General features: G+C 42.4%; 1 protein-coding gene across 3 annotated transcripts in view; it reads right to left on the minus strand.

The window, feature by feature from the left end:
* FTO (FTO alpha-ketoglutarate dependent dioxygenase) overlaps positions 1 to 25,077 on the minus strand; it is a 372,891-nt gene that overhangs the window by 188,638 nt on the left and 159,176 nt on the right. For all 3 annotated transcript variants that reach the window (XM_040982698.1, XM_040982699.1, XM_040982700.1), the window contains one exon: positions 19,628 to 19,747. In XM_040982698.1, coding sequence (XP_040838632.1) covers positions 19,628 to 19,747 — 120 coding nt within the window. The remainder of the gene's footprint in view (positions 1 to 19,627; positions 19,748 to 25,077) is intronic.

A 25,077-nucleotide genomic window follows, 5' to 3' on the forward strand; every position in this document is an offset into this window, starting at 1 on the left:
GGACCCCGGTGGACACAAGGTGAGGATTTAGCCACTAGGCTATTGCGCTGGGTCTGAACCTCCTCTTTCTTAACTAATTCTGAGGTGAATGATGTTAGGAAGATCCGGTACTCAGGAAATGAGCATTGAAAAGGGCCTAACTGACATTACTCCAGAAGCAGCTTACTCCAAAGTATATTTCTCATCAATACACTCATGGCCTATTCATTTATAAAGAACTGGGCAATGAGTTTACTCTAAGTCTTACAGAGACTGGAAACAAGCCCACATTTTAGAATTGTCTTTCACAAGGAAATAAGATAGAGGCTGTCCTATTGCAGGTGATGGAACACAAATTAATACTTTGGAACTGGCTTGTATTTCAGTAAATGGGAGGAATCTGTACAAAGAAACTACACAGCCATTACCATTCTACTGAACAATACGATCAACAAGCTCAGTGTTGTCAAGGGAAGGTCAATGAGATCTGCAAATTAATTACGAAAACACATTATAATTTTAATATCTCCAATTTAATATCTCTAGAAACACTAGATCATCACGAAATAGACCAGTTCTCCCAAGTTCTTTCTAACACAGACACGTCGTTGTCTCCAGGAAAGAACATGGCTTCCACAAGAGTGACAACAAAGCTGGCAACACGACCTCTTTAGGCACATCGAGGGAGTCCTTCCCCGGGAAGAGGCGCCTGAACTGGCTCTGGGAAATGAGTAGAAGTAATGTACAGTCTGTTCTGGTGAGACAAGACAGATAAGGAAGAGGAAATAACACATACAAAGGCCCTGAAGAGCAAGGCAGCCCAGTCAACTGTGTATGTGCACGCAAACAGTACCCTGCCTGCGCTGGAGAGAGGCCAGTGAGCCAGAGAGCAAGTCGCCTGCCATCAGACCCAGGGAATTCATGACGGTGGCAGAGCAGATGAAAGTTCACTGTCTTGAGAGCTATTTCAGGAGTTAAAGGTCTTCAGCACGATACATGAGATGCAGAAAGGGAAGGTTTAAGGACTGCTCCTCGACTCCTCACATGAGGGATTAGGTGGGCAATGGGGCAATGGTGCCCTTTCCTGAGTTAGGGAACCCTAGAAGAGGACTAGCCTCAGGGGACTGCTAAAACTGCTTAGGAATCTTCAATGCAACCTGTGCTGTCCTGTTGCTATCATTATCTACCTAAATGCACACCCAGAAACGTACAGTGTCTTCACACCTCCACTGCCACCTATCAGAAAGTATTGTGCAAGACGCCCACTCAAAAGTCCTCAAGGACTGTGCGGCATTTTGAAATGCTGCCCATCTAAATGTGTCCTGCCCCTTCTGAGCTTCCACAGCTCCACTGGTATTTTTATTACCAACATTATCTTCCTTCTTATGTAAGAATTATAAACGTAGCCATTTCCCTTCTGTGTTGCCCTGGAATTAAATGAACATACTTGATGCTCCATACAGTAGTGCTAGTTGTAAGTGAGAGAAAGAGCCAGAGCTGACATGCCCATCTGAGTCCTGGCTTCTCCACTTCTGCTCCAGCTCCCTGTTAATGTGCCAGGGAAAGCAGCAAAGAATGACCCAAGTGCTTGGGCCAGTGCATTCAAGTGGGAGATCTGGTTGAAGCTCTGGCTTCTGGCTTTGAACTGGCCAGGCTATAGTCATTGTGGCCATTCAGAGAGTGAAGCAATAGCTGGAAGAGTCTCTTCTTCCCCCTCTCTAGTCCTACCTTTTAAGTTAAAAAAATTTTTTTCTTAAAGTGAGAGAGCCTTCCTGTTCATTTGCTAATGTGTTCACATATTCATCCGTTCAATCACATCTAAATTGGTAAGAAGTCAGGTTCCCACTGAGCAATAGTTCTAAACCCTGCAAGCACAAAAGAGTAGCTAGTGAGGATTTGAAAACCTAGTGCATGTCGGCAATGCATTACACTAACTGGAAGCCATAGCTTAGACAACTAAATCAGTATCTCTTGGAGGTGGAAGTGAAGCAAGTACTGATGTTTCTACAAATTTTCCCAGGTTATTCAAATATGCACAGAAGATATAGGGCTACAACTACTCAACCTAAATGCTTGGACATGGTGTACTACATGTCTCTAATGCCAATCATTATAATGCAGATAAAATGAACCAGTAGACACATGCAGTCATTAGTGGGTAATTATGGCTTCTATCAAATGAAGAAGAGATAGCAAACCTACAAATAGCACATGCAAGGCACCATTAGCATTGAGAAATGCACTTCATAGCAAGCACACACCTATGAAACATTTGAGTCTTCATTCGGCAAATACCTGTTTTGTTAGGATTTTGCCTCAGGTACTGAGAAATCAGCAGTACACAGTATAAATTCCCTGCCTTCCAGGTGCTTCCAATCTAGCACAGGAAGTAAACAAACATAACATGTAACTGCAGATAGTCATCAAGACTCCTGGGAAAAAAAGAAAGCAGAGGAATGGTCACTGGTAACTCTGAGATGACTTTGGAACACAGATCTGAATGCAAAGCATGGATTAAATGCACATACAATGGTAAGACGAGAGTCTAAGGAGCAGCAGCAATGCAAGTGAAAGCTAAGATGGCATTGAATTGACAACATGACAGAAAAATTAAAGAGAATACATTCAAAATAATAATGGCAAAAATATGCCAACCATGGTGCAAAACACTACAAATATTATCATCAGCAAATCTCACTGCACCCTCACGAGAAATCTACTATTGCCATACCCAGTTTACAGATGAGGGAATTTGAGAGACTCCCCATATGATTGCCCAGTATCATCCACAGCTAAATGATGGAACCCAGGCTCAAATCCCAGTTTGATGAATCTGACAGCTGAAGCTCCTAACTAGTTGAATACTTGCATGATGCAAGGGACTGAAACTGACTTGGTATCTGATACCATGAGTCGTACAGCCAGCAATAGAACCTGACATGGCAATAGCAGCAGACAGCACGACATGAGATGTCATCCAGCACTTCTGAGAATTAGCATCTCCTCACTCAGTTTACCCAGGATTGAAGGCGAGTTCTCTATCCCTGCTGAGACCTCCCTTCATCTCTGTCTATACTGGAAAACATCAGGCAAACACATCCCAATCATCTCCAAGTCATCTCAAAAATAAACTTTCACCTAGGAATTGTGTGTGCAGGGTAAAGACATCAACTCCCAGTTCTGTGGCCAAGCAGGAAAGGGCCCAGAATGGAGAATGGAGAATGAATCAGTGTGTATAAATGACCCTAATGAAGACTGGCAGGTGGAAGAAGAACGAGGGCGGGCAGGAGAGGGCAGGCAGACTCATCATATTGGAACACGACAACTGAAACTCAGACCTGAATGTAAGTTTAAACAGAAAATCAGGCAACGTGCCACATTTCCAGTGGGGTGAGGAGCCTTCCCTTCACTTTCCATCCACAAAAACAGTTATCACACAGAGTCCTGCGACTCAACAGGGGCAAAGGGCCACCTACACCCTACATAAAAACTCAATTCTACCTCACAGGAATACCACTGGATGTCTTGTTAAGTGCACTCATCCAGCCGATTTGGCACAGCACTTTATGGCAAAAGACAACAACATTTCCCAGTCAAGGACATGTAAGTGCTCCTTCTAGAATGTCTGTATCTATCAAGATCCTCTGGCTATGGCAGCAGATGGAGCTTTGACTGAGGGTCTTACAATGCCTAGGAGAGCAGTGGCTGCTGCTGCCGAACTCCACACATAGCCCAGCTTTGGCACTTGGTACTCCTGTGACGGAGCCCATCACTCAACGACTCTCAGACCCTCAACCTCTTCAGCTGCCAGACAGGAATGGAAGGAAAAATGCAGCATGATTTTCAGCAATCTTAACTTGCAATATGTCAGAAAGTCTCGTGAATACTACACTTGGTGGGGAGGTGGGTAAATAAGCACTATGTCCCATAAACTCTAAGTGTATGTATATAAACACACATATATGTATGTATGTATGTATGTATGTATGTATGTATGTATGTATATACACAGACATATGCATAAACACACATGCATATATACACATATAAACACAGTTGTAAACATTATGGAAAGCCATGTGGCCAACGCTCCTAAACTTAAGAATACACATTCTTTGTTCCAAATTCTTCTAGGCAGATTTCACATACAAAAAAAGGGGGGAGGTAGATACAAGAATATTCACAACAGTATTTATAAGGCAGAAGACTAAAGGAAGTAGAAAACAGACAGGTTAAATAAATTACAAAACCAAACTATGCAGTCATCTCAAAGACTGTACAGAGATCTCAAAGATACAGGGTGACTCATGTGACAACAAAAAGAAGTGTTTGTAACTACAAAGAATACTCCTTGAAAGAAGCCCCCCCCCCAAAAAAAGGGAATAGGAGGGAACCTGGGACTAGTGGGGGCCTTTAGGAAAGTAAACTAAGTGGCCTCAGAACTGAGTGGGGAGAAAGATACTTCTCTCTGGATATGTCTGTGGACAACCTGAATTTGGCAACATGTAGCTGGGTAAGCAAACAGGACTCATTGGAAAAGACCTAGGTTAGGTCATATGCTCATGGAACAGCCACAAAGCCAAGGCCACTCTTCTGTAGCTAGGGCAGGGAACAGTTCCACAGGCAATACCAGGGTGCTGTTAGGGGAGCAATGGATGCTGGGTTAGCCAAAACGACTGCCAACCTCAACATCTGTTCGTCTCCTGTTCATGCATTGAACCCAACACAAGGCTAAGCAAAAGCCCCCGGGGAAGTGTGTGGTTCTCTGTGCTTTCCTATGGACACACAGCTGAGTCTGTGCAAGCATCAGAGAAGGTCCCTGGGAGAATGGCGAAGGGTAGAACAGAACTGAGTGATGTGGATCCATCATTATCTGCCTCAGTGCACCCCTGTCAACTCTGCTAGCTTTGCCACACAGGAAGAGAAAGGAATGAGGACTTGTTAAGTTCTTTCCCACACAGACGCCCCCAAATTTCATGGCAGCTGGACCTTCGCTCATCGAGCCTGACCATTTCAGGGAGAACCAAAAACGAGTTTAGGATAAAAGCTCCAGACCTTGAAAGAGATTAAGAAATGCCACGTCTGACTACACCTCCAACACCTGTTCCTCTGGCATAACAAAGAACAAAGATGCATCAAAAAACAGAGCATTCTGAAATACACAATGTCCAATTGTTCTATAGGGAAGGACCACTCTGCGTGACTCTTAAGAAGCTCTCTAGAAAAGGAAAGCAAAATTTAGGAAAATATTCAAAAATCTTAGGAAAATACATATTAGGACAAAGACTCTAAAATTAAAACACCATACCTATTACTAAAAAAATGTAACATGTGACATTTTGGCTGGATTCCAATTTTTTTTTTGCACCAAACAAACGTATTTCTAAGGACCATTTCCTGTGGACAATTTTTATGGTACCTTTGTAGTTTCATAACATTTCTCCACTTTACTAATAAGGAAATCTTGACTTTAGATTCCTACACAGAATCAAAGCAACAGCAGTCTTTCAGAAGCTCAAACCTAACAATTATGAATCACTCAGGAATTCACACCTTGTGCTTATTCTGAAATGTAATAAAGACAGCCAATGGAAAACAGCAGCATCACAGGGGGGAACAAAGAGAGAGTCCAGCAGACATCTTTAAAAGTGGGAGAGACCAAAATGAACAACAATCATTTGCATTCCAAACGCATACCCAGCCTTTCAACTGCTGTGACTGACATGCTGAAGTGCAAGGGCAAACACAGGACAGCCCAGAGTGCACAAGCGCTAACGTGGAAGTATTGGCCAAAGAACGGGGAGATACGCGTGGGAAAGAAACTGCTCTCTTTCAGCAGTAGAAATGACAGATTACCACACCTGCTATTCTAAACCAAATCAAATAACTCACGAGGAACCCAGGCCATATTTCAAAATACTTCAATGCAAGTTTTGGGTCCTCAAACTTATCACCCAGACAAGGGGCAGTGGAAATGTCATTTCCTCCAAACCACACGCTCCAACAGCCAAAGATGAAATGCAATGCAGCTGAGGTTCCTCAACCAGGAAGAACCCAAATCTAAAAGTACCAAGCTGATATTCAATTTACAAGAGGGGAAAGAGCAAGAGAAACTTTTGGTAGGAAAAATAGTTCAACACTTTCCCCAACACTGTGTTGCTCATTTGCTGTATTCAGGACACACCAGAGCTTGAACTTGGGACAAGTAATTATATTTCATTTGTCTGCCTGGTCAGACCATTGCAAATGCAACATAATAAAACAGTTTTTGTTTTACTATTACTTGTACATGCTTAGCATTCTAATTTCTCTGACTTTGATAGAATGCTAGTCAGTAAGGGGTGCAAGGGGTTTACTTCCCAAAAAAATGCTTGGCGGTGTCTGCTAATCTCCCTCATCTTATCTCTCTCTACTGGATCCACCAAAGCCCATCCAGTGTAATCACGTGTGTGAGCAGGGCTTCTGATTTCCCTACAGCAACTTCTCTTTTGCCACCTTTTGAGTATCTGCTACCCACCTCCACCTTTCAAAAATCCTTCCTTTTCCCAAAGGCCTGTATCAGAATCAGCTTTTCCCTCCTTTGCTTTCTCTTCCTCTGCATTGCTTACTGCCTTGTACCTTATCAGCCTGAGAGACGTTAAGTCCAGGCTCTTTGTATAACTTTACACTCATCTGCACCCAGGGCAGCCGATGTACGACTAAACCACTGGAATGGACAAAGAACGTTTCTCTTCTGATGTCACTAGACTAAGACAGATTTCAAACAAGATTACTGTTCAATTTTAGAGTTACCCATCTGAAGAACATGGCTGGTAACACATGGCATAAAAATGAACATGTAAAAAAGGGAAATTCTGAATATTTCGGGTTTGAAATATGGAAACTGAGGGACTAAACACTTACAAGGGTCCCCAGTCAGAGCTCATGTTTGTCTCCAAAGAATGCAGTCCAGGCTATTCCAATCTAGACCAAAAACAATACATCTTAATAAGCAAGTACTAAAGCAAGACTCTTTCACCCATTAGAGTCAAAAGAAAGCCAGAGCCCGGGAAGGCTAGCAGGTGGCCTTGCGCTGGCGATGCCTTGCTCTGTGGACCCCAGCCTCAGCCCAACCATCTCAGGTGAAAGGGAAGAATAGGAAGATGGGACACTCGGAACTGGCAGTTGGAAGACCACAGCACGAGCCAGAAACGCCAGCGATTTTTCTGTTTCCTCCCCAACAGAGTGGTGTGGAGAGGGGGAAGGGGATTCTTTAGCCTCCAGTGAGATTTACATCAAAATCCTTCACAAGGCTTCCATCTTCCAACTTTTACCTAAGCAGCCAAGTCGGCCTCCTGGCCTCAGATAGCAACAGTAGTTCTGTTGCTTAAAAAAAAAAAAAAAATAAAAAAAATTACAACCCAACTTTTCCCTTTGTTCTAGCAAAAGACTTCCTGCAAGAAAGCAGTAATCCTTTAAAGCTTTCCAGTCCAAAGGTCTCTCCTGGTCGGTACCCCCCCTCCCCTCCCGTACCCCCCAGAGGGGCAGCTCAGTCACTTCACAAGGCACTTCGTGGTTCCAAGCGGCACTGGGTCTCAAGGACTCCTGGTGAGGAAGGAAAACTGGTCATTTGAACATCCTTTCCTGAGATCTGTCTGAAGTGTAGACAAGCAGCAAAGATGAATATTAATATGCCTTCCATCATCAAAAGCTATTGCATACCCAAAGGATGATAAATATTTTAATCAGTTTTCAGCTTGTCTAGTGAAAGTCAGTGTACTCCTCAGGGACTCCACTAGTGCGGTGCCCAGAACCCGTCCAGGACTTGCCACTTTCTCCGCACAAGACCATAATAAGTTCATGGAAAAGGGAATGAAGTTTATTTTCATGCAAAAAAAAAATCATGAAATGAATGCATTAGTTTTTCTGTAATATAAATTTTCACAAAGTTTGTGAAGATTTTTTAATATAACACAATTTTTCACATTAGGAACAACAAAGCTGAAGCTTTGTTGGAAAAGTCATTTAATTGTTGATTAATTTTACTCTGTTAAGTCATTTGATAGGGAAATGTAAAGTGTAAAGAATGCCAACAATTGAGACAAAACACTTCTACCCTGGAGGACTAATAGCCTACTTAATCATGACATTTAAAAAATGGCTTCCCTGCGCCTGGCGCTGTGCCCTGGCAGCTAAAGTCCTCACCTTGAAAGCGCCAGGATCCCATATGGGCACCAGTTCTAATCCCAGCAGCCCTGCTTCCCATCTAGCTTCCTGCTTGTAGCCTGGGAAAGCAGTCGAGGACGGCCCAAAGCCTTGGGACCCTGTACCCGCATGGGAGACCTGAAGAAGTTCCTGGCTCCTGGCTTCAAATCGGCGCAGTGCCAGCCATTGTGGTCACTTGGGGAGTGAATCATCGGATGAAAGATCTTCCTCTATATCTCTCCTCCTCTTTCTATATCTGACTTTGTGATAAAAATTTAAAAATAAATCTTAAAAAATATGGCTTCCCCATATCTTCATAAATTCTTTGTGATTTCTCAACCTTCATAACTGTGAATGCCAAAGGTCAAGGAGTTCCTCTCTGCTTTGGACTGAGGGGTTTTTTTTCTTTTTTTTGCTTTTGTTTTTCCTTTCTTCAGGTGACTTCTTTTTTTTAACATCCAGTATACTATGTTCTATACATTATCCTATGGTTTTACTTAATTAAGAATACAACAAATGAAATGCAAGAAGACCATAATCCAGCAGCAAAATGGACAAGGGATATAAGCAATAATGAATGAAGAGTTGTTCAACTACACTCACATTTAATTCATATATACATGTAATTTCTTTTTTTTTTTACAAACTTTGATTGCTTTTCATTTTTCATAATTTTTTATTTTTAAATTATTATTATTATTGTTACAATTTTGTATAGGCTGGGATTCCCCTCCCAAACTGCCACTCCCCATCAGATTATTTCCATGTTGTTACAACAGAGTAGTCCTTTATAAGGAATCACCATTCCATCAGTCTCTTATTTAAGTGTACCCTGACATTGGTGGTACAGTGTCAGACAGTCCAGCATCCCATTGTCTACACATGTCCGATGGCTTCACTGGGAATCCATCTTTCGTCTGGATGCAGGGATAATCAGTAGGACTAGCACATTGTCCTCTCCTCGCATCAGTTCCTTGTATTAACCAAGTATGTTGAGCAGCTACTACTCACCAGCTGCTCTGACAGGAGCTGGGAAAATCACAGCGACAAACGAAGCCCCAGCTGCCCCAGCGGGCAGCATACCCAACAGAGGCAGACAATGAACAAGAGGATAGAGACTCCAATGGCAGGTGGTGAGGAGTGATACACAGTAAGACACAGAGAGGGTCTCCCATGAAGAGAACTAGTATGGTAGAAGAAACTTTCCAAAGAGGCATAAGCAGAGACCTGATGGACTGAGGGAGAGAGGCATGCAACTTACAGAAGGAAAATCATTCCAGAATGTTCTAAAACAAAGCAGCTCCTAGAAGTGGGTAGATGCTAGGTGTTGGATGGTGCAGCAGTGCTGCCGACACTGGGCTGCTTCAAGGAAGCTGGATTTTTGAACCTGACCGTAAGTTTGGACAAGAGGAATGAAATTGCCCGACTGTAATTTAAAATATCACTGTAACGTGAGTGGGTGTAAGGGAAGCTGGCTGGAAAGCTATTTCTGAAAAGATGGTGGTTTACACCAAGGTGTTGACACACAAGTTGTGAAGTTACTTAGGACATGGATACATTTTCAAAGTGATGCTCATTAGATTCACTGACGGATCAAAAGGATTCTAAGGCTTGAGGGCTAGACAACTGCACAATTCAAATTACTGAACTCTGCAAACATGGCAGGAGGACACTGGGAGATTATATAAATCAATAGCTTGGTTTTGGATATATTAAATTTGAGACACTTATTACTGGATAGCTGAATAGTGTCCAGACTGCCCAATCAACATGCAGGGGCTAATGGTTAAGATGCCTGTGTCCCCACACTGCAGCACCTGCGCTTGCTCCCTGGTTCCCACTTCCTGCTGATGTAGACCCTAAGACACAGTGATGAGGGCTCCAGCAGTTGGGTGCCTGTCACCTGCCTGGAAGATCTGGACTGAATTCTTGGTTTTGGGCTCTAGGCTAGCCCTTGCTCATTCTCAGAGTTTTTAAAAATTATACGTGTGTGTATGTATCTACATATATATATATATTTTTCCATGTGCCCCAGGACATGGCATTAAAGTATCAAAATATAATAATACAAGCATTTGCATATCTCACCACCCTCATCCTTTTGAAAATTCATTTCTAAATGTATGAAAAGTTTTTCATTAAAAAAACCTTTTACTCCCTGGCATTTGCTAAAGAACATCTGATGTATATCAAGTATTTTATAATTCTTCACTTGAATTAATCCTATGTAAGTAAAAGGACCATATATTATCAAGCCAACACCAGGTCCAACTCTTTAGAGCCAAAGCAAATACGTCTAAAACACCAGAGCTTCATTTTTGAATAGTGTTGCAAAATCCAAGACTTCAATCTAAGGACTAATTTTACCAATCGATTAAAGACAGACAGGAGATTATCTGTGTGAGATTTTTGTAGATGTCCAGAAAAAATTAACAAGCAAGAAATATTGTCACTGGGGGTTCTAAATGGTCTGATTATGTAGAGAAAACTCCAAAAAGCCAATCATATTTTATTTGTAAAAGATGGAAGTAAAAATATCACAGAGGTACTTTCAGGAATACAGAAACAGCCGCCTATCTTGGCTTCCTCTAATTAAAAGGGATCATCATTTTGCATATGTCAACCAGGAGAGAGCAAGGTGATGGTTACGTTACCCTTAATGCACGGATGAGCCAACTTAATGCTTTCCCAGGGCTCCCTCCCAAGTCAGTTTTTGGCACCTGGAGCACATTTCTCCACAGAGACATTTCTGCAAAATATCGGAAGATTTCTATTCCAGGTATTTAACCTGCAGTGGATAGAAACTACAGCAGTAGCAGGAAGCTCCTGATTCCCAAGTTCCTTTGAGCTCCTGCATCTTACCCCAGTTCTAGAGGAAGGGAACTGAAGAATGGAAAGCGATGCTGTCATGAACAGAGAATGGACTCAAACACATTCTGAAGAAGGATTCCCAAACGAGGACTGGTCACATTCCTAAACTCAGTGCTACAGCGTGAGTGTACTGGATGCCCACAGCCTGAATCAGCTCGCCCTGGGGCCTTGCTCCTCTCTGGAATCCAGCTTTCTCCCAGAGTGCTCCAGGTGAGGCAGCAGGTGCTAGCTCAGGGAGCGCAGTCCCTCTCATCCACCGGGAACACCTGGCTTCCTGCTTGATGCTCACTCAGGCTAAAGCCATTGGCAGCATTTGGGCTGTAAACTGGTAGATGGGAATTTTCAATCTTGGTTTGTCCCTTTCTCTTTTATATTTATATTTATGTATAAATATAAATATAAAGAAATTAGATAGATAGATAGATAGATAGATAGATAGATAGATAGATAGATAGATAGAAGGTTCCAACTAGCACAAACTGCTGGCAATGCCTTGCATGAGTATTTCATAATTTACAAACTTCTCTATTAGATCATTAGAACAATGCTTTTCAGTAACATTTTGGGGGGATCACTGACAATCAACTTGTGGGGAAAAGACTTCGCAAATTAGTAATAGTTCCAATAAATGGTAAAACAAGGATATTTAAATCTTTTTCAAAACTGTTAACTTTGTTTTTTTTTTTAAATTATTACTTCATTCTTTTAGATTGAGATTTTTGTAGATCATTTCAGAAACTCTTACACTCAGGTACAATAAATGACTAGAATTTAAAAATTGAATCACCTCACTGACTCTAACAACTCTAACAAACTGCACGAAGTGAGGTACACATTTCTTTCTTGATCTACCTTTCACAAGGAACCACGGAGAAGTGTGACACCCCGATCTAGTGTCTGAGTTTTCTCACTGACATCTGAAATGCTACAATGGCTTGCTCGTCAAAGGATCTCAAATGAGCGCAGGCAGCCAGGGCTGAGCAAGCATCCAGGGGCGAGCAGACAGCCAGGACTGAGCAAGCACCCAGGGGCGAGCAGGGGGCCCTTCACACCTTCCCCATTCATTAGAGGTTCCGCTCAGTTGAAAGCACTTGAAACATCAGAATTCACCTTTTCCTTTTTTTTTTTTAATTTAATGTATAGGATTAGTGAAATCTGGTTGGGTACGCATGTGCTATCGTGTTTGTGCATGTACTGAATCAAGTTTGGTGAAATCGGGCCAAAGCCCAAGAAGTCAAGGCTCACGCAGAAAGCCTGGCTGCGTGCGGTGCACCTTGCTCTCCACACACTAAGGAGAGTTGAGACAGAGGGCAGACGTTGCACCTGCACTTTCCCAGCTCCTGTCACTCTGTCTCCACACCATTAGCCTTTTCCCTCCTGTTCCTATTGTGGGCAGAGCGCTGGCGGCAGAGACCGTCTTCTTAACATTCCTGGGATGTACCAGGCACCTCCCAGCACTGAGGACCAACAAAAGCTCCACTGTCACGCAGCTCATGGAAGGGTTAAAAATGGAAGAGCCCTACCCACTGGTTCGCTCTGATGTTCCAGGAGATATTGTCACTGGATGTATCCTCAGTAGAATTCTATTCAACACCTCTGTCTTTAAGTACAAAGCTGTAGGCTGTAGCAGCTTTAAGAAACATAAGTATCCTTTTTTTTCTGCTGCACAGTATCTGTGTGTGAAATTCTCTAAAGGGGTTTAAGTATTTACCCTGAACACTATCAGACAGTTTCTAAAATTTTCCTTATCCACTTGCAAAAAAAAAAAAAAAAAAAAAAAAACCACTTCAAAGAGAATCATAAACATAGCCCTTTGTGCTTTCCATGCACACTCTGCTTCGGAGACTTATGCATGAATTCTCTTCAATTGTAATTATTTTTTTTTCAAAAAAAAAAAAAGGACACACGACCTTCTTCCAAAAATAAATAAATAAAGAATCCTTACTAAACCTGCAGCTTTAACTAAGGGGGAGGGGGAAGGGAAATGTAAAAATTTGAGAGAAATTTAGAAAGCAATCAAAGGAGAAATCAAAACGGGCTAGAAATTCCTTTGCTAAATTACATGTGAAATTTCTGCCTGCCACATTTTATCTTTACCAGAATCACGCAGAGGTACAGACCTGGAGCGGGTGCAGGGTGGGTAGGGAAGAAATGAATCAACTTCCAAGGAACACATTTAGGATAAGCAAAAAGGTGAACCTAGGCTTTTAAGCCACGAGAGCTAAAAGCGACTTTCTAAACTCACACCGCCTGGGATGAACATGAAGGAGCGTCCTCAGCATCCCAGCCCGTTCTAGAGCGTGAATGATCAGCAGGTCCTGATAATTTACCTGCCTCCTGTCTGTGCCAGTCCTGTGCTACTCAGGATTGTCCTGGCAAGAAGGGAGATTAAATCTCAATTTTAAAACATCAGATATCTCATCCCAGATGCGATTACTGTAACATACTTTGCTCCTAAATTACAAATGCCACCCTGGAAAAATTATGTTACCAAAGGTAACTTAATGTTCATGTAGCTTAGTGTAGTAGGTGCAGAATATATGACTACGTATACATGGATGAATATGCATATATATGCACATAAGTGTATGTGTGTATTTGATCCGGACCATGTAAATTAGTTACTTCACTATTTATAGGAACACAAATTTACATCATTTTCTGCTTCAAACACCCCAAAATCCTTAATCCAAAACAATTTTTAACTCAGTTAACTGAACAATAATACAACAGCAAATACCAGCATAATAGATGAGAACAAGTGCAATTCAAAGATAAATTTGTTTTGGTGAAAGCATTTTTTTTTGAAATCTAACCATACAGGGGATCTTCAGAATGTTAATGGAAAAGGCATACCCTGTGGGGGCGGGGGAGGGGACTGCACTCAGAACTCCTGTGCAACCAAACAAACACGCTTCAACTCCAGCTTTCCCGATCTGTTGGAAGGCTACTCAAATGTCACTGCAAACCAGAGCAGCCTAGCTCCTGTATCCTGTTACAAAGAATTTAACCTAAAGCACTGGAATGATAGCTTGATTAATCTCTCCAGAAACAGATTAACTTCTCCCTGGCTCAGGCCCTTGCTAACCAGACCAGGTAACCTACGTGAAAGAGGACTTGGCGACCCAGCAATGAGCGGACTCCTGCCCTCAGCTGTCCCACATGCACAGGGTGGGGAGCAGAAAGGGGGTGAGTCATCTTGAATTGAAACTATTCTAACTTGTCAGGGACAACCTTTTACAATCTCCAGTGCATTTGCCTCTCAACACTTTAACAAGAAGAAACTGTGTACGATATTAAATAAAACACCTCGTCATTTTCCATAAACATGTCCCTGCCCTCCTGTGCCCAATTGGAACATAAATGGGTAGAATTGAATCTGGTGTACAGCTTGCCTAAAACATAATTATACGTTGTGTTTCACCTTGTTGTAAAACAGATATATGAAAATAACCCAGCCTTGGCTGTTATGCACTGAAGTCAATAAAAGTTATTCGGGACAACTACCATATACAAGGAATTGCTAATCAGCAGAAGGAGCTGTCGGGGCAGGAAATGCAATTTAAAACATTCAATCTCATCACGGTCTACCTTTTTAAAACTTTTTATTTTAAAAAAGGCAACGAAAATGCAAGAGGCGATCTCTCCCCTGCAGATAAATCATCAGTACTTTTGAAAAATGTTTACACCGGAAATATTTCCATTAGATTATGCCAACTTGACCTTCTTCTTCCTCCTCCTTTTTTTTTTTTAAGATCAAAAGGAAATGAATAAATGTCATCAATTTAGAGGATTTCCCACCTAGCACTCTTTTCTGTATCACTGTGAATTTGATCCTGTTAAAACATTCTTATAGGTAAAATAAATGTCAGTTTTGCAAAGAGCACTGCCAGACCCTGAGAGACAAATGGCCTATCCACTGAATCTCTGGCTACAGCAAGACTTCCGCCCCTCACAGGAGACTTCAGCTTTTCATATTTCTCTTTACCCAGAAAGCAACGCTTATACAGTTTCTTTCAAATGGTAACTCTGTCTTATCCGGAAGAGTCCCCTCATAATACAATCACCTCGGATGGGAGAGGTGGGGGAGCAGGTGGGTGGGAAGGGAGGTCGTGGGTTGGCCTTAAGAAATAATAATAAAATAAAGTGCAAATGCTTAAATAGTGTTATAACGTAGGATATGTTCTTGAAAAAAGGGCAAATAAGGAGAGGGGCGAAGATAAGGCTAAATTCCTGAGTTATAAGAAAGGGTTATGTTGCTTTGGGCTTAATGGCTCATAAATTCATGAGGTAATATTCAGGGAAAATGTGATATTTTATCAGAATGTCATTCGAATATAAGGTTGAACATTTACATCACAAGAGCATGCAGAGGAAAACTCTCCTCCGGGAGAGAAATGGCAAGAATAAATAGTGTGATAAAAAATAGAGAGAGAGAGAAGGAAAAAGAAAAATCAAAACCCTGCACTCACTGGCACAGGGAAGTAGAGGCTGGGAGCCTCAGAGACAGCTGACTCAACTTGTAAAAATCCGCGACTGGCTGTGACACGTGAAGCAATTAGCAGTAATGGCAGAAAGCTAGCTCAAAGCTCATTTTCCATTTGTCTAGAGCTTTCCTGAAAACTACAGCTTTGCAACTACAAAGTGAAGAAAAAGCAAGAAGAAAGGAAGGAAGGAAGGAAGGAAGGGAGGGAGGGAGGGAGGGAGGGGAAAGAAGAGGAAAGAAAGAGAAAGAAAGAGAGAAAGAAAGGAAGGAAGGGAGGGAGGGAGGAAGGAAAAGAAAGAAGGAAGGAAGGAAGGAAGGAAGGAAGGAAGGAAGGAAGGAAGGAAAGAAAGAAAGAAAGAAAGAAAGAAAGAAAGAAAGAAAGAAAGAAAGAAAGAAAGAAAGAAAGAAAGAAAGGAAGGAAGGAAGGAAGAAAAAGGAAAGAAAGAGCAGAGAGAAAGAGAAAAAGGAACCTACAAAGAGAACTCACAGCACGGGCCTCTTCCTGGCACAGGGGCCGGCAGAGGTTGCTTTACTCATAAGCAAAGGGGGAGAAAAAATGCACCGATTGCCTGGGGTTTTTTATTTTATTTTCTTGCCAGAAGAGATCGATGTTTTCTTGCAGAACAGACCAAAAGAAAAAAAAAAAATTGATTAAAAAGAAGTCTTTCCATACCATTCGCAGGATTTTACAATTCAAAAGAGTCTAAGATAAAAGAGGATCATTTGTCTACAATGATATCAATTTGGGAAAATATATTCTCTGCAAGCAAAGTCAGTATGTTTGGAAAATGCCGTTTAGATTAGTCTAATTCTATAGGATCCAAATGTGCACCCAACACTGCACTTTTTATGTTAAATTGCTGTTGAATTTGTTAACCCACAACTGATTTCCTGTGTTATGGAATCTTGGAGATTACAGCTAACTTAAAGCAACAGGGATAATTCTTGACAGTTAATGGTAGATTTGTATGTATTTTCCTGAAAGGCTGGCATCTCAGGGGGCCTCAAACTGGTAGCTCAACATTGCCCCCTACTGTTTACAACTAAAATGTTAGGAGTTGGGCTGGTACCAAGCAGCAATCCAACCAACCAGTGCCAATTCCACCCCCAGCATACAAATACCAGATGGCACCGCACCAACAGAGCCACATAACCGTAGACCTTTCCAGCGACAGTTCTGTCTCTTCCAATTGTAAAGATAAACTATTATGAATTTGTTAAAAGTCATTTTTAAAGGGCTTGAGGCGATGCTCAAATTTAATTTCAACAGACCATCCTTTTATCTTGGCCCAGGCGTCCTTCACTCTACTGAGAATGATCATCCTGGGGCCTGTGGAGAGAAACACTGAGGCCACAGACTTCCCTCGGAACACTGAGGCCACATCAACTGGAGAAAAAAAAAAAAAAACACTCCAGAAAATTCCCAGCCTTGCTCTTCTTAGCTTTCAGCTTTTCTAGCTATCAAATCAATAGATATTCCCAAAAAGAAATACATCACTGCCACCAGATAGAAATATTTATCAAGCTTTGAAATCAATTCTAATCGAACACAACATCAAAGATTTTACTATAATAACACTCAAAGGTAATTTTAAGACAATTTTTTTAAAAAACAAAAATCAAAATTTCTATCTTATTTCATATCCAAGCCTAATTCACAGAGTTGTCAAATTATAAATTCAAAGTCAAGCTGATGTCCTGGAGTTGAGGCCAAAATTGGACTTTCACAATGGGCAGGAAAATTGAAACACCCCCCCAACCCCTAAAACAGGCTGCAGTTCAGGAGCAAAACTCAGGAGATTGAGCGAGGACCTTTCATTTCCTCCAAATCACGCTTACGGTGCTGAGTTTTGCATTGATCCAGGTCTTAAGAGAAATCCACTTTTGTGATATTACTAATACACCAATAAGGAAAGAAAAAAAGGAGGATTCGTGCTTGGCTTTTTCAGTCTTCCACCCACGAAAGGTTATGGCATATGGGTAGTGAAGGGCCCCGTAGAGATACTTGGAAAGCCGGGAGTCAGACCCTGACAGCGGCCTTCAGAGCAGCACAGCAGAACCCCTAAATCCGGCTTCTTTCGCCTAAGGCACAGAAGTCAATCACTGGCATCGGGCTGGTGGAGGAGAGCAGGTTTATTTGTGAAGTGCACAGCAAGGAAGAGCTGTGCCTTTGCGCCTGGGCTCCTCAGTATGCTAAAGCACGGGGTGAAGGATCTCGCAGGCTCGGGTGGGGGCTAAGGGCGCACACTCAGCAAGTCTCCCAGTTAGTGCTGTGCGTCAGTCTCCTGGATTCTCCAGGGATATGGCATTTGGGGGGTAGGGATTGTGGTGATGGTCAAGCAGGCTCTAGTTAGTCAAGATGGTTACTTTTTACTCTGGCCCAGGGTTTCCTGGTAAAAACCCTCAAGATCAGACAGAGCCACGAGATGTTATCTACACAGGCGATCCCAGCTCCTGCAGGGCCAGCTGTGCTGCTCCTTCAAATTACTGAGTTAATTTTAGGAGGTTTGACTTGCAACTTGAAGCTGAGAGCAGCAGACTTGAGAGACTGTGGGAGACCAGGGACCTGATAGCATCTACCATCTTCATCAAAGGCCTTGGAAAGGGCTCGGTTTCAGCGATGCCTTGACATTTTCATTATTTTGAAATGGGGGTCAGTGTAGATCCTGTGTTAGGTGTTCCCACCACACTACAAAGGAGGAGCAGGAGACGAAGGAGCGGCTGGGAGGAGAGGCTCTGGAGGCGGCAGCAGGACATTGTCCGGAGGTGATGGACATGTCTCACGGCTCGGTGGGTGGGTGCAGGTTCTGAGGTGCATGGGTACCTCCCAAATCACCAAGCTGTGCACATTGTGAAAGGCGACATACAGCCTTCCCCATGTGGATCCTATTTCTTCTACAAAATGACTTCAAAAATCCAACTGGCATGGGCAGTGGCTACATAGCTTCACAGGCGACTTCACTGTGCCCGGCTCGGCTCAGTCTGTGCAGGGTCCATCTCCAGAGTGTAGCAGCCTTTTATCACTTTCCAATTACATGCTGAACTTGGCTGCTTGGCGACAGGGCACAGAGGTGAAGGGCAAGGACTCCGAGCCGGTCCCCACCTAATAGCTGCATGACCTTCAGAAGGCCACACGGAGCCTATGTGTTCTCACCCTTCTCATTTGAACAAGTGAGAAAAACGTTATACCTACTTGTCCAGACTTGTCAGAAAACACTCAGAACAGTGTTTGGTCCTTTGGAAACACCCCTGACGTGTTTGCTGTTGTCAGGATTGACAATCAAGGCGACATTCGGCACCTGAAAGTGACTTCAGCTGGCCTGCCAGCTCTACTTCCTGCCATATTGGTTCTTGCTTTAGTCACGCTCTGCCTCCTCACTTCCTGCTCTTTCACAAGTTGCTGCTGCTGAATGTTCCTCCCCAGATGCCCTCCCCGCTCTCCCCAACTGCTCCCCCTCCCAAGTCCACATCTCAAGCTTTTCCTCAGTTCCATTTCCAATGGCCTCAATTTAATACTCCCTTCTCTGAGCTACGATGTTTTTTTTTTTCCCTTAAAAGAAAGAAACACACAAAACCCACTATCATGAGATTTCTTTTTAGCAGATGTAATACCCGGAGATCCTCATGGCCATCTCCTTGCTCAGTTGTTTAAAGAGCACGCATTAGAGCTCAAGCTCTGGAGCCGGACTGCTTGGGTTTCAATCTTGCTCTGACTCAGTGACCTTGGGCGAGGCCTGTCTCTGTCCTCCGTTTTCGCATCTATAAATTAAGGCTCATAACATCATCCACACCTCTCAGCATTATTGTAAGAATTCCCTTAGTAGGATGCCCAGTGCCTATAAAAAGTGCAGCTGGATTTTAGTTACTGTGGTTGAACTGTTCTTACCACTACTCGCTGGCATTGTATCCGGCACTGTTTTATATGGGGAAAATACTCAATAAACATTTATTGGACTGAACTGAGATTGCGACGATAGAATCCTAACCGCTCATATCGCCTTACAAAGAATAAGTGAATAGTTTGTAATGAGTAAATATATATTTGCCTATGCAAAATCGGCAGTGGAGGATTCACATAGTACAGGATCCCTGACCTCGCACACTTACCACATCTTCCATCTTCCTCCACAGCGCCTCTAATCGGGTCATGGGTTCACACCACCAGTCGGTGCACTTTCTGTATCGGTGACCTTGAAACCAAAACTGTCGCAGCCACTCAAACTCCACCTGTGGACCATCGAAAGAAAGCACTGGTTACAAGGTCCTTGAGATGGACCAGCAAGGACAATGACATCGATGCTCAGTTCTCTAGCAACTTAAGAACCACAGAGTGGAAAAAGGTGAGAAAAGCTTGACCTACCCAGTTCCATTCAAAACTCAAGAATCCCCAGGGTATGTCTGTAAAGCCAAGAAAAGAATTGTCTTAAAAGATGAAGGCTAACACAGGCATTTGGCACAGCTGTCAAACTGCTACAGGGACAGGCATCTTATTTTGGAGTGCCTGTGGCTCAGTCTCATCTCTGCTCTCCATTCCAGCTTCCTGTTCATGTGCACCCTAAGAGGCAGCAGCTGATGGCTCACATGGTTAGGGCCTCAACAATACATGCAAGACCAGGACTGAGTTCCTGTTTCCTGTCTTCCACTTGGTAGTAGCAAGCCAGTGGATGGGAGCCCTCTTTCATCTCTCCCTCTGCCCCCCATCCCCCTCTCTCTCTCTGTCTCTTTTACTGTCTTTCAAATAAAACAACAACAACAACAAAATGTCTTTGTAAAGGCTCTTTAAAAAACAAAAGATCGGGTGCTTTAACAAAGATAACCCAGTTCCCACAGGGCAAGGGTTTAAAATCACATTTATCAATCACACATACAGAAACTTTAAATTCAATTAAAAACAATTACTGAGAACCTAAATAAAAGTAGCCTGTAGCACGTATCAAAGGAAAAGACAGAATCCAATAAAATACGCTTGACTAAACATTTTTGAAAGGTGGCCACTAAAAACAAAATAGGTACATTTTGGGAAAGACAAACTATACATTTCTTAGCTTTAAAATAAATTAAATAAATTTAAAAAGCAAAGCAATGGTCTGGGAAAGTGGGGTGTTTGTAAAAACATTTACCCAAATCACCGAACAATGTGAAATGAATTATGAAGCCATTCAAACCGTCACCTGTCAACTCAGTCAAGGAAAATGACAATAAGTGAAAGCAACAGCAAAGATACTAGTTTGCTTTCCTTAGTATTCTCCTTCCCATTGTAGTAAAATCCTACAATTCAGTGGGTAACCCGCTCCGCCTGTCATCTCAGCCTACAGGATCTAAGGAGAGCTCTCAGTGCTGTATTAGAGGCAGAATTTGCAACCCAGGTTTAAGTCAACATTTCCCTAGTCTCAGAATTGTTCTGAAGGGCAGTAGAGACATGTTCAAGCAAAATCAGCTGCAAAACCACCAAGAGTTATAGGAAGAAGACTTCACAGTCATTTTGGCATCAAGTGAGATGGCACAAACACAGTACGAGGTCGCTGTACGACAGTGAAAACCTGGTCCCGGAGACAATCAACTGATTCTTGAGCAAGCTCTTCCTGAGGCCAGTTCATGAGAGGCTAACTAAAGCTTTGGAAGTATGAGGAATTGTGCCCTATTTATTTTCCAGGTCTTCCAGCCCCTTCCAGCACTTCAACATGAAAAGCAAATTTTACCATCAGAGTAAAAGCCAATGCTTCCCTAAAACTCTCCTTCCCTCTGCCTCTAAAGAAATGTAGAGAGAGCAATGACAGCTTCATGCTGGCTCCCCTGGCTTGGCCAAGGTGATCTGTTCCAGACACAGACACAGAGCTATTACAATCTTCACCTGTGACCACAAAGGATTTTTTTGTTTGTTTATCCATATTGAACTTTCATGAGGCAAACAAAAGCAACTTGTGAAAATGGACCAAATGTGTAACCTGAGAAAGTCAAGTCATATGAAAAGGTCTTAGTTTACATTAACTAAATGTTTGTTTGCTATGTAGACCTGATTTCAGTTAAAGCTGTTCAAACAAAACAAAAAAGGAATGTAGACAAGATTAAGACAACAGTTGCTAAACCTTATCTGTGGTATTAAAAGACAGTGGTTCACAGAAGTAAACTTGAGTACTTTGAAAAGAGACAAGAACTACAAGTGTAATTCAACTTCTGTGAAGATACAGGTTTCACAACATTTATTACAAGAAAAAAAAATTAAGTTCTTAAGGGACTGCAAATGCAAACTGTTTAAACCATAGGGATAGGCTGTCAGCTATGTACTAAGCCCTATGGTAAGGAACTTGAAAGTTGTTTTTTCTAAGTGGTTCACAGCATGGACTAGCGACTTCCATTAAAGAAGACAAAGTACATAAGCCTCGGCAGCTACAGTACACCCCAGGTAATAAAACAGAATAAAATAGACCATTGCATATAATTAGCTCATTCAGTCTTTCAGAATACATTGGATTATGGATCACAGTAAACAAAACTGAAAAGCAAGGAGAAGGGCATATCTGGTCACTTCGCTACTGTACAAGAGTAATGAAAGCAGGCTGTCTATTTTTTTTTTAAAGATTTATTTTTATTATTTTTTTATTGGAAAGGCGGATATACAGAGAGGAGAAGAGACAGAGAGGAAGATCTTCCGTCCAATGATTCACTCCCCAAGTGAGTGCAACGGGCCGATACTATGCCGATCCAAAGCCAGGAGCCTCTTCTGGGTCTCCCACGCGGGTGCAGGTTCCCAAAGCTTTGGGCCGTCCTCGACTGCTTTCCCAGGTCACAGGCAGGGAGCTGGAAGGGAAGCGGGGCTGCCGGGATTAGAACCGGCGCCCATATGGGATCCTGGGCGTGTAAGGCGAGGACCTTTAACCACTTGCGCCACCGCGCTGGGCCCAGGCTGTCTATTTTTATAAATAATGCTTTCATCATCCTCCTCAGATGCTTTTTCTTTTCTGTTTTTTAGAATTTATTTGTTTGGGGCCCAGTGGTGTGGCATAGAGGCTAAGGTCCTTGCCTTGAATGTGCCAGGATCCCATATGGTCACCAGTTCTAATCCCGGCAGTTCCACTTCCTCTCTGTCTCTCCTCCTCTCTGTATATCTGTCTTTGTAATGAAAATAAAATAAATCTTAAAAAAAAAAAAAAGAATTTATTTGTTTGAAAGAGTGACAGGGGTAGCGTAGGAAGGAGAGAGGGGTATCTTCCATTCATTGGTTCACTTCCAAAATGGTAGCAACAGATGGGCCAAGAGCCAGGAGCCAGGAGCTTCATCCAGCTCTCCCATGTGAGTGCAGGGACCCAAGGACTTCAGCCATCTTCCAATGCTCTCCCAGACACATTAGAAGGGAACTGGATAAGACATACAGCAGCCAGGACTCAAAAGGCACACATATGGGATGCCGGCATATAAGTGGTGGCTTGACCTATTATGCCATAATGCCAGCCCTACCTAGCTATTTATTTGAGTCATCCACTGCCATGGATAAGAACAAGGGCTTTGGCAACAGTTCAAACTTGGGCCCCACTACAGAAAAGTTATGCCATCTGTAAAATAGGGATAATTACATAATAACCACATAGATTTGTGGTGAGAATTAAATGGGTTAATAATGAATAGCCTTTGTATGTCAGGTACTTTTGAGATGTTAAGAATACAAATTAAACAAAACCACAAAGTCTAGAACTTACGGTTTCAGGCGTGTTACCATCTTGTGAAATTTTCTGAGCAGGAAAATTTATAATATTCATGCCAACTTATGCCCACCCCTTTTCCCCACTAATGCAAATCAGAATAGGTCAACAATGAGAATTGACTCCCAACAGAGTTTGTTCGTAAAGGGAAGCAGTATTCATGAGATACAATCTTCCTGGACATCAAGTCCACTGGCATGCATTTTATTCAATTCCATGCCATGACATTTCCATCTCAATGTTATGAGTAAAACACAGTATAACATTTTAACCGAATGCTCCCCATCCCCCAACTCCCTCCCACCCATTGCTTTCCAAGGGAAATACCAAGTTCTTTTCTTAAAGAAGAAAAAACATTTCTACTTGTTTGATTCAGAGTTCGACTTGAGAGAGATAGAGACAGAGAGGAGAGAGAGAGAGAAAGGAAAGTGGCAGAATGAACATTGCATAAAACCAAAAGGGTGGGTGAATGTTTGGCACACGGGTTAAGATGTCACTTGAGAGGCCCATATCCCTTACAGCAGCCCAATTACACTGTTGATTCTAGCTTCCAGCTAATCTACACCCTGGGAGGCTATGCAGATGGCTCAAGTACTGGGATCCCTCCCAAACACAGGAAAGACTTGGACCGAGTTCATCACTCGTAGCTTTGATGTGACCCTGGCCTGGCTAGTAGGAAGATCTGGGTAGTAAATCAGTAGATGGGAAATCTTACTTTATTGTCTCTTTTAAATGAACAAAACTAAATAAATACATAGATTTTTTTTAAAAAAACATACACATACCAAAGGATCAGGACTTAGGATCCACTGGAATCCTTATAACTTCACGGGAAGAGTAATGAAAGCTGAACCATGTTGGCTGAGGGATGGAGTTCTAACCATGACAGGAGTCGGATCTCCTTCTGTCCAAGCAGACACACTGGTAATAATAAGAGACCAGCCATCGTGTCTGATGTGCACTTACTGAGAATGGACACCAGACAACCTTCAAGGGCATTAATGCTCATTGTTATCAAAAGGTTCGCTGATGGCTAAGTGACCCTGAAGGATCTTGAAGGGTCTCCTTTACCTTTAGAGAAAAATAAAACAACGTTCCAAGTGGCTATGGGTGTACAGCTGCCACTTAGAAAACCCTACTCTATAACATTCACATATCTGCCTTATCCACACAAGAGGCAAAAGAGCTCATCCAAGAAAATTTTTCTCCTGGAAACACTTAGGACAAGTCTGAAGAGGAGGAAGAAACAATCTATACCTAGAACCTCAGACATTTGGCTCTTACACAATGAATGGGACTCCTGAGCTCCCCAAATCTCATTTCTGAGCCACTCTGTCACAATAAAGTTGCAAATTATCCCCGTTATCCCCATCACTTCTGCAGATAAGCCAATGCCATCTGCACTTCTGTCAAGTCTGCTTAGGCTCTAGACTAGGCCCCAGGTCAAGTGTGCAATTCCATCATGAGATACATGAGCAAGCCCCTCAGGGTTAATGTCTCCTTCTATGAACCAGAATACGTTGTTTGACTGGAACAGAAATAGGGAGAGTTGAGAAGGTTCAATCTTCAAACAGATCCTCTATGAACACCCTCTCATTATAGGTGTATGGAAGATATGGATCTGACCATCAAGAAAGGAGAGCGAAACAGTACCATGATACTGAACACTCTTCCAAGAGAAAGTCACTAGATGAAGAGACTGATTTCATGTGTTTACTATGTTTCAAATGTTTATTTTCAAGACAAGGTGGTAAAAAAGTAGGGACCAAGACAGAGAAAGACACAAAGACACAAAACAATTTCCATCTGGTGGTTCGCTACCCCAATGGTCACAAATAGTCAAGGTAAGGGCCTGGCTAA

The sequence above is a fragment of the Ochotona curzoniae genome, unplaced genomic scaffold (genome assembly GCF_017591425.1).
Source record: "Ochotona curzoniae isolate NIBS_2020 unplaced genomic scaffold, NIBS_Ocur_1.0 contig_3622, whole genome shotgun sequence".
In the NCBI taxonomy this organism is placed as follows: domain Eukaryota; kingdom Metazoa; phylum Chordata; class Mammalia; order Lagomorpha; family Ochotonidae; genus Ochotona; species Ochotona curzoniae.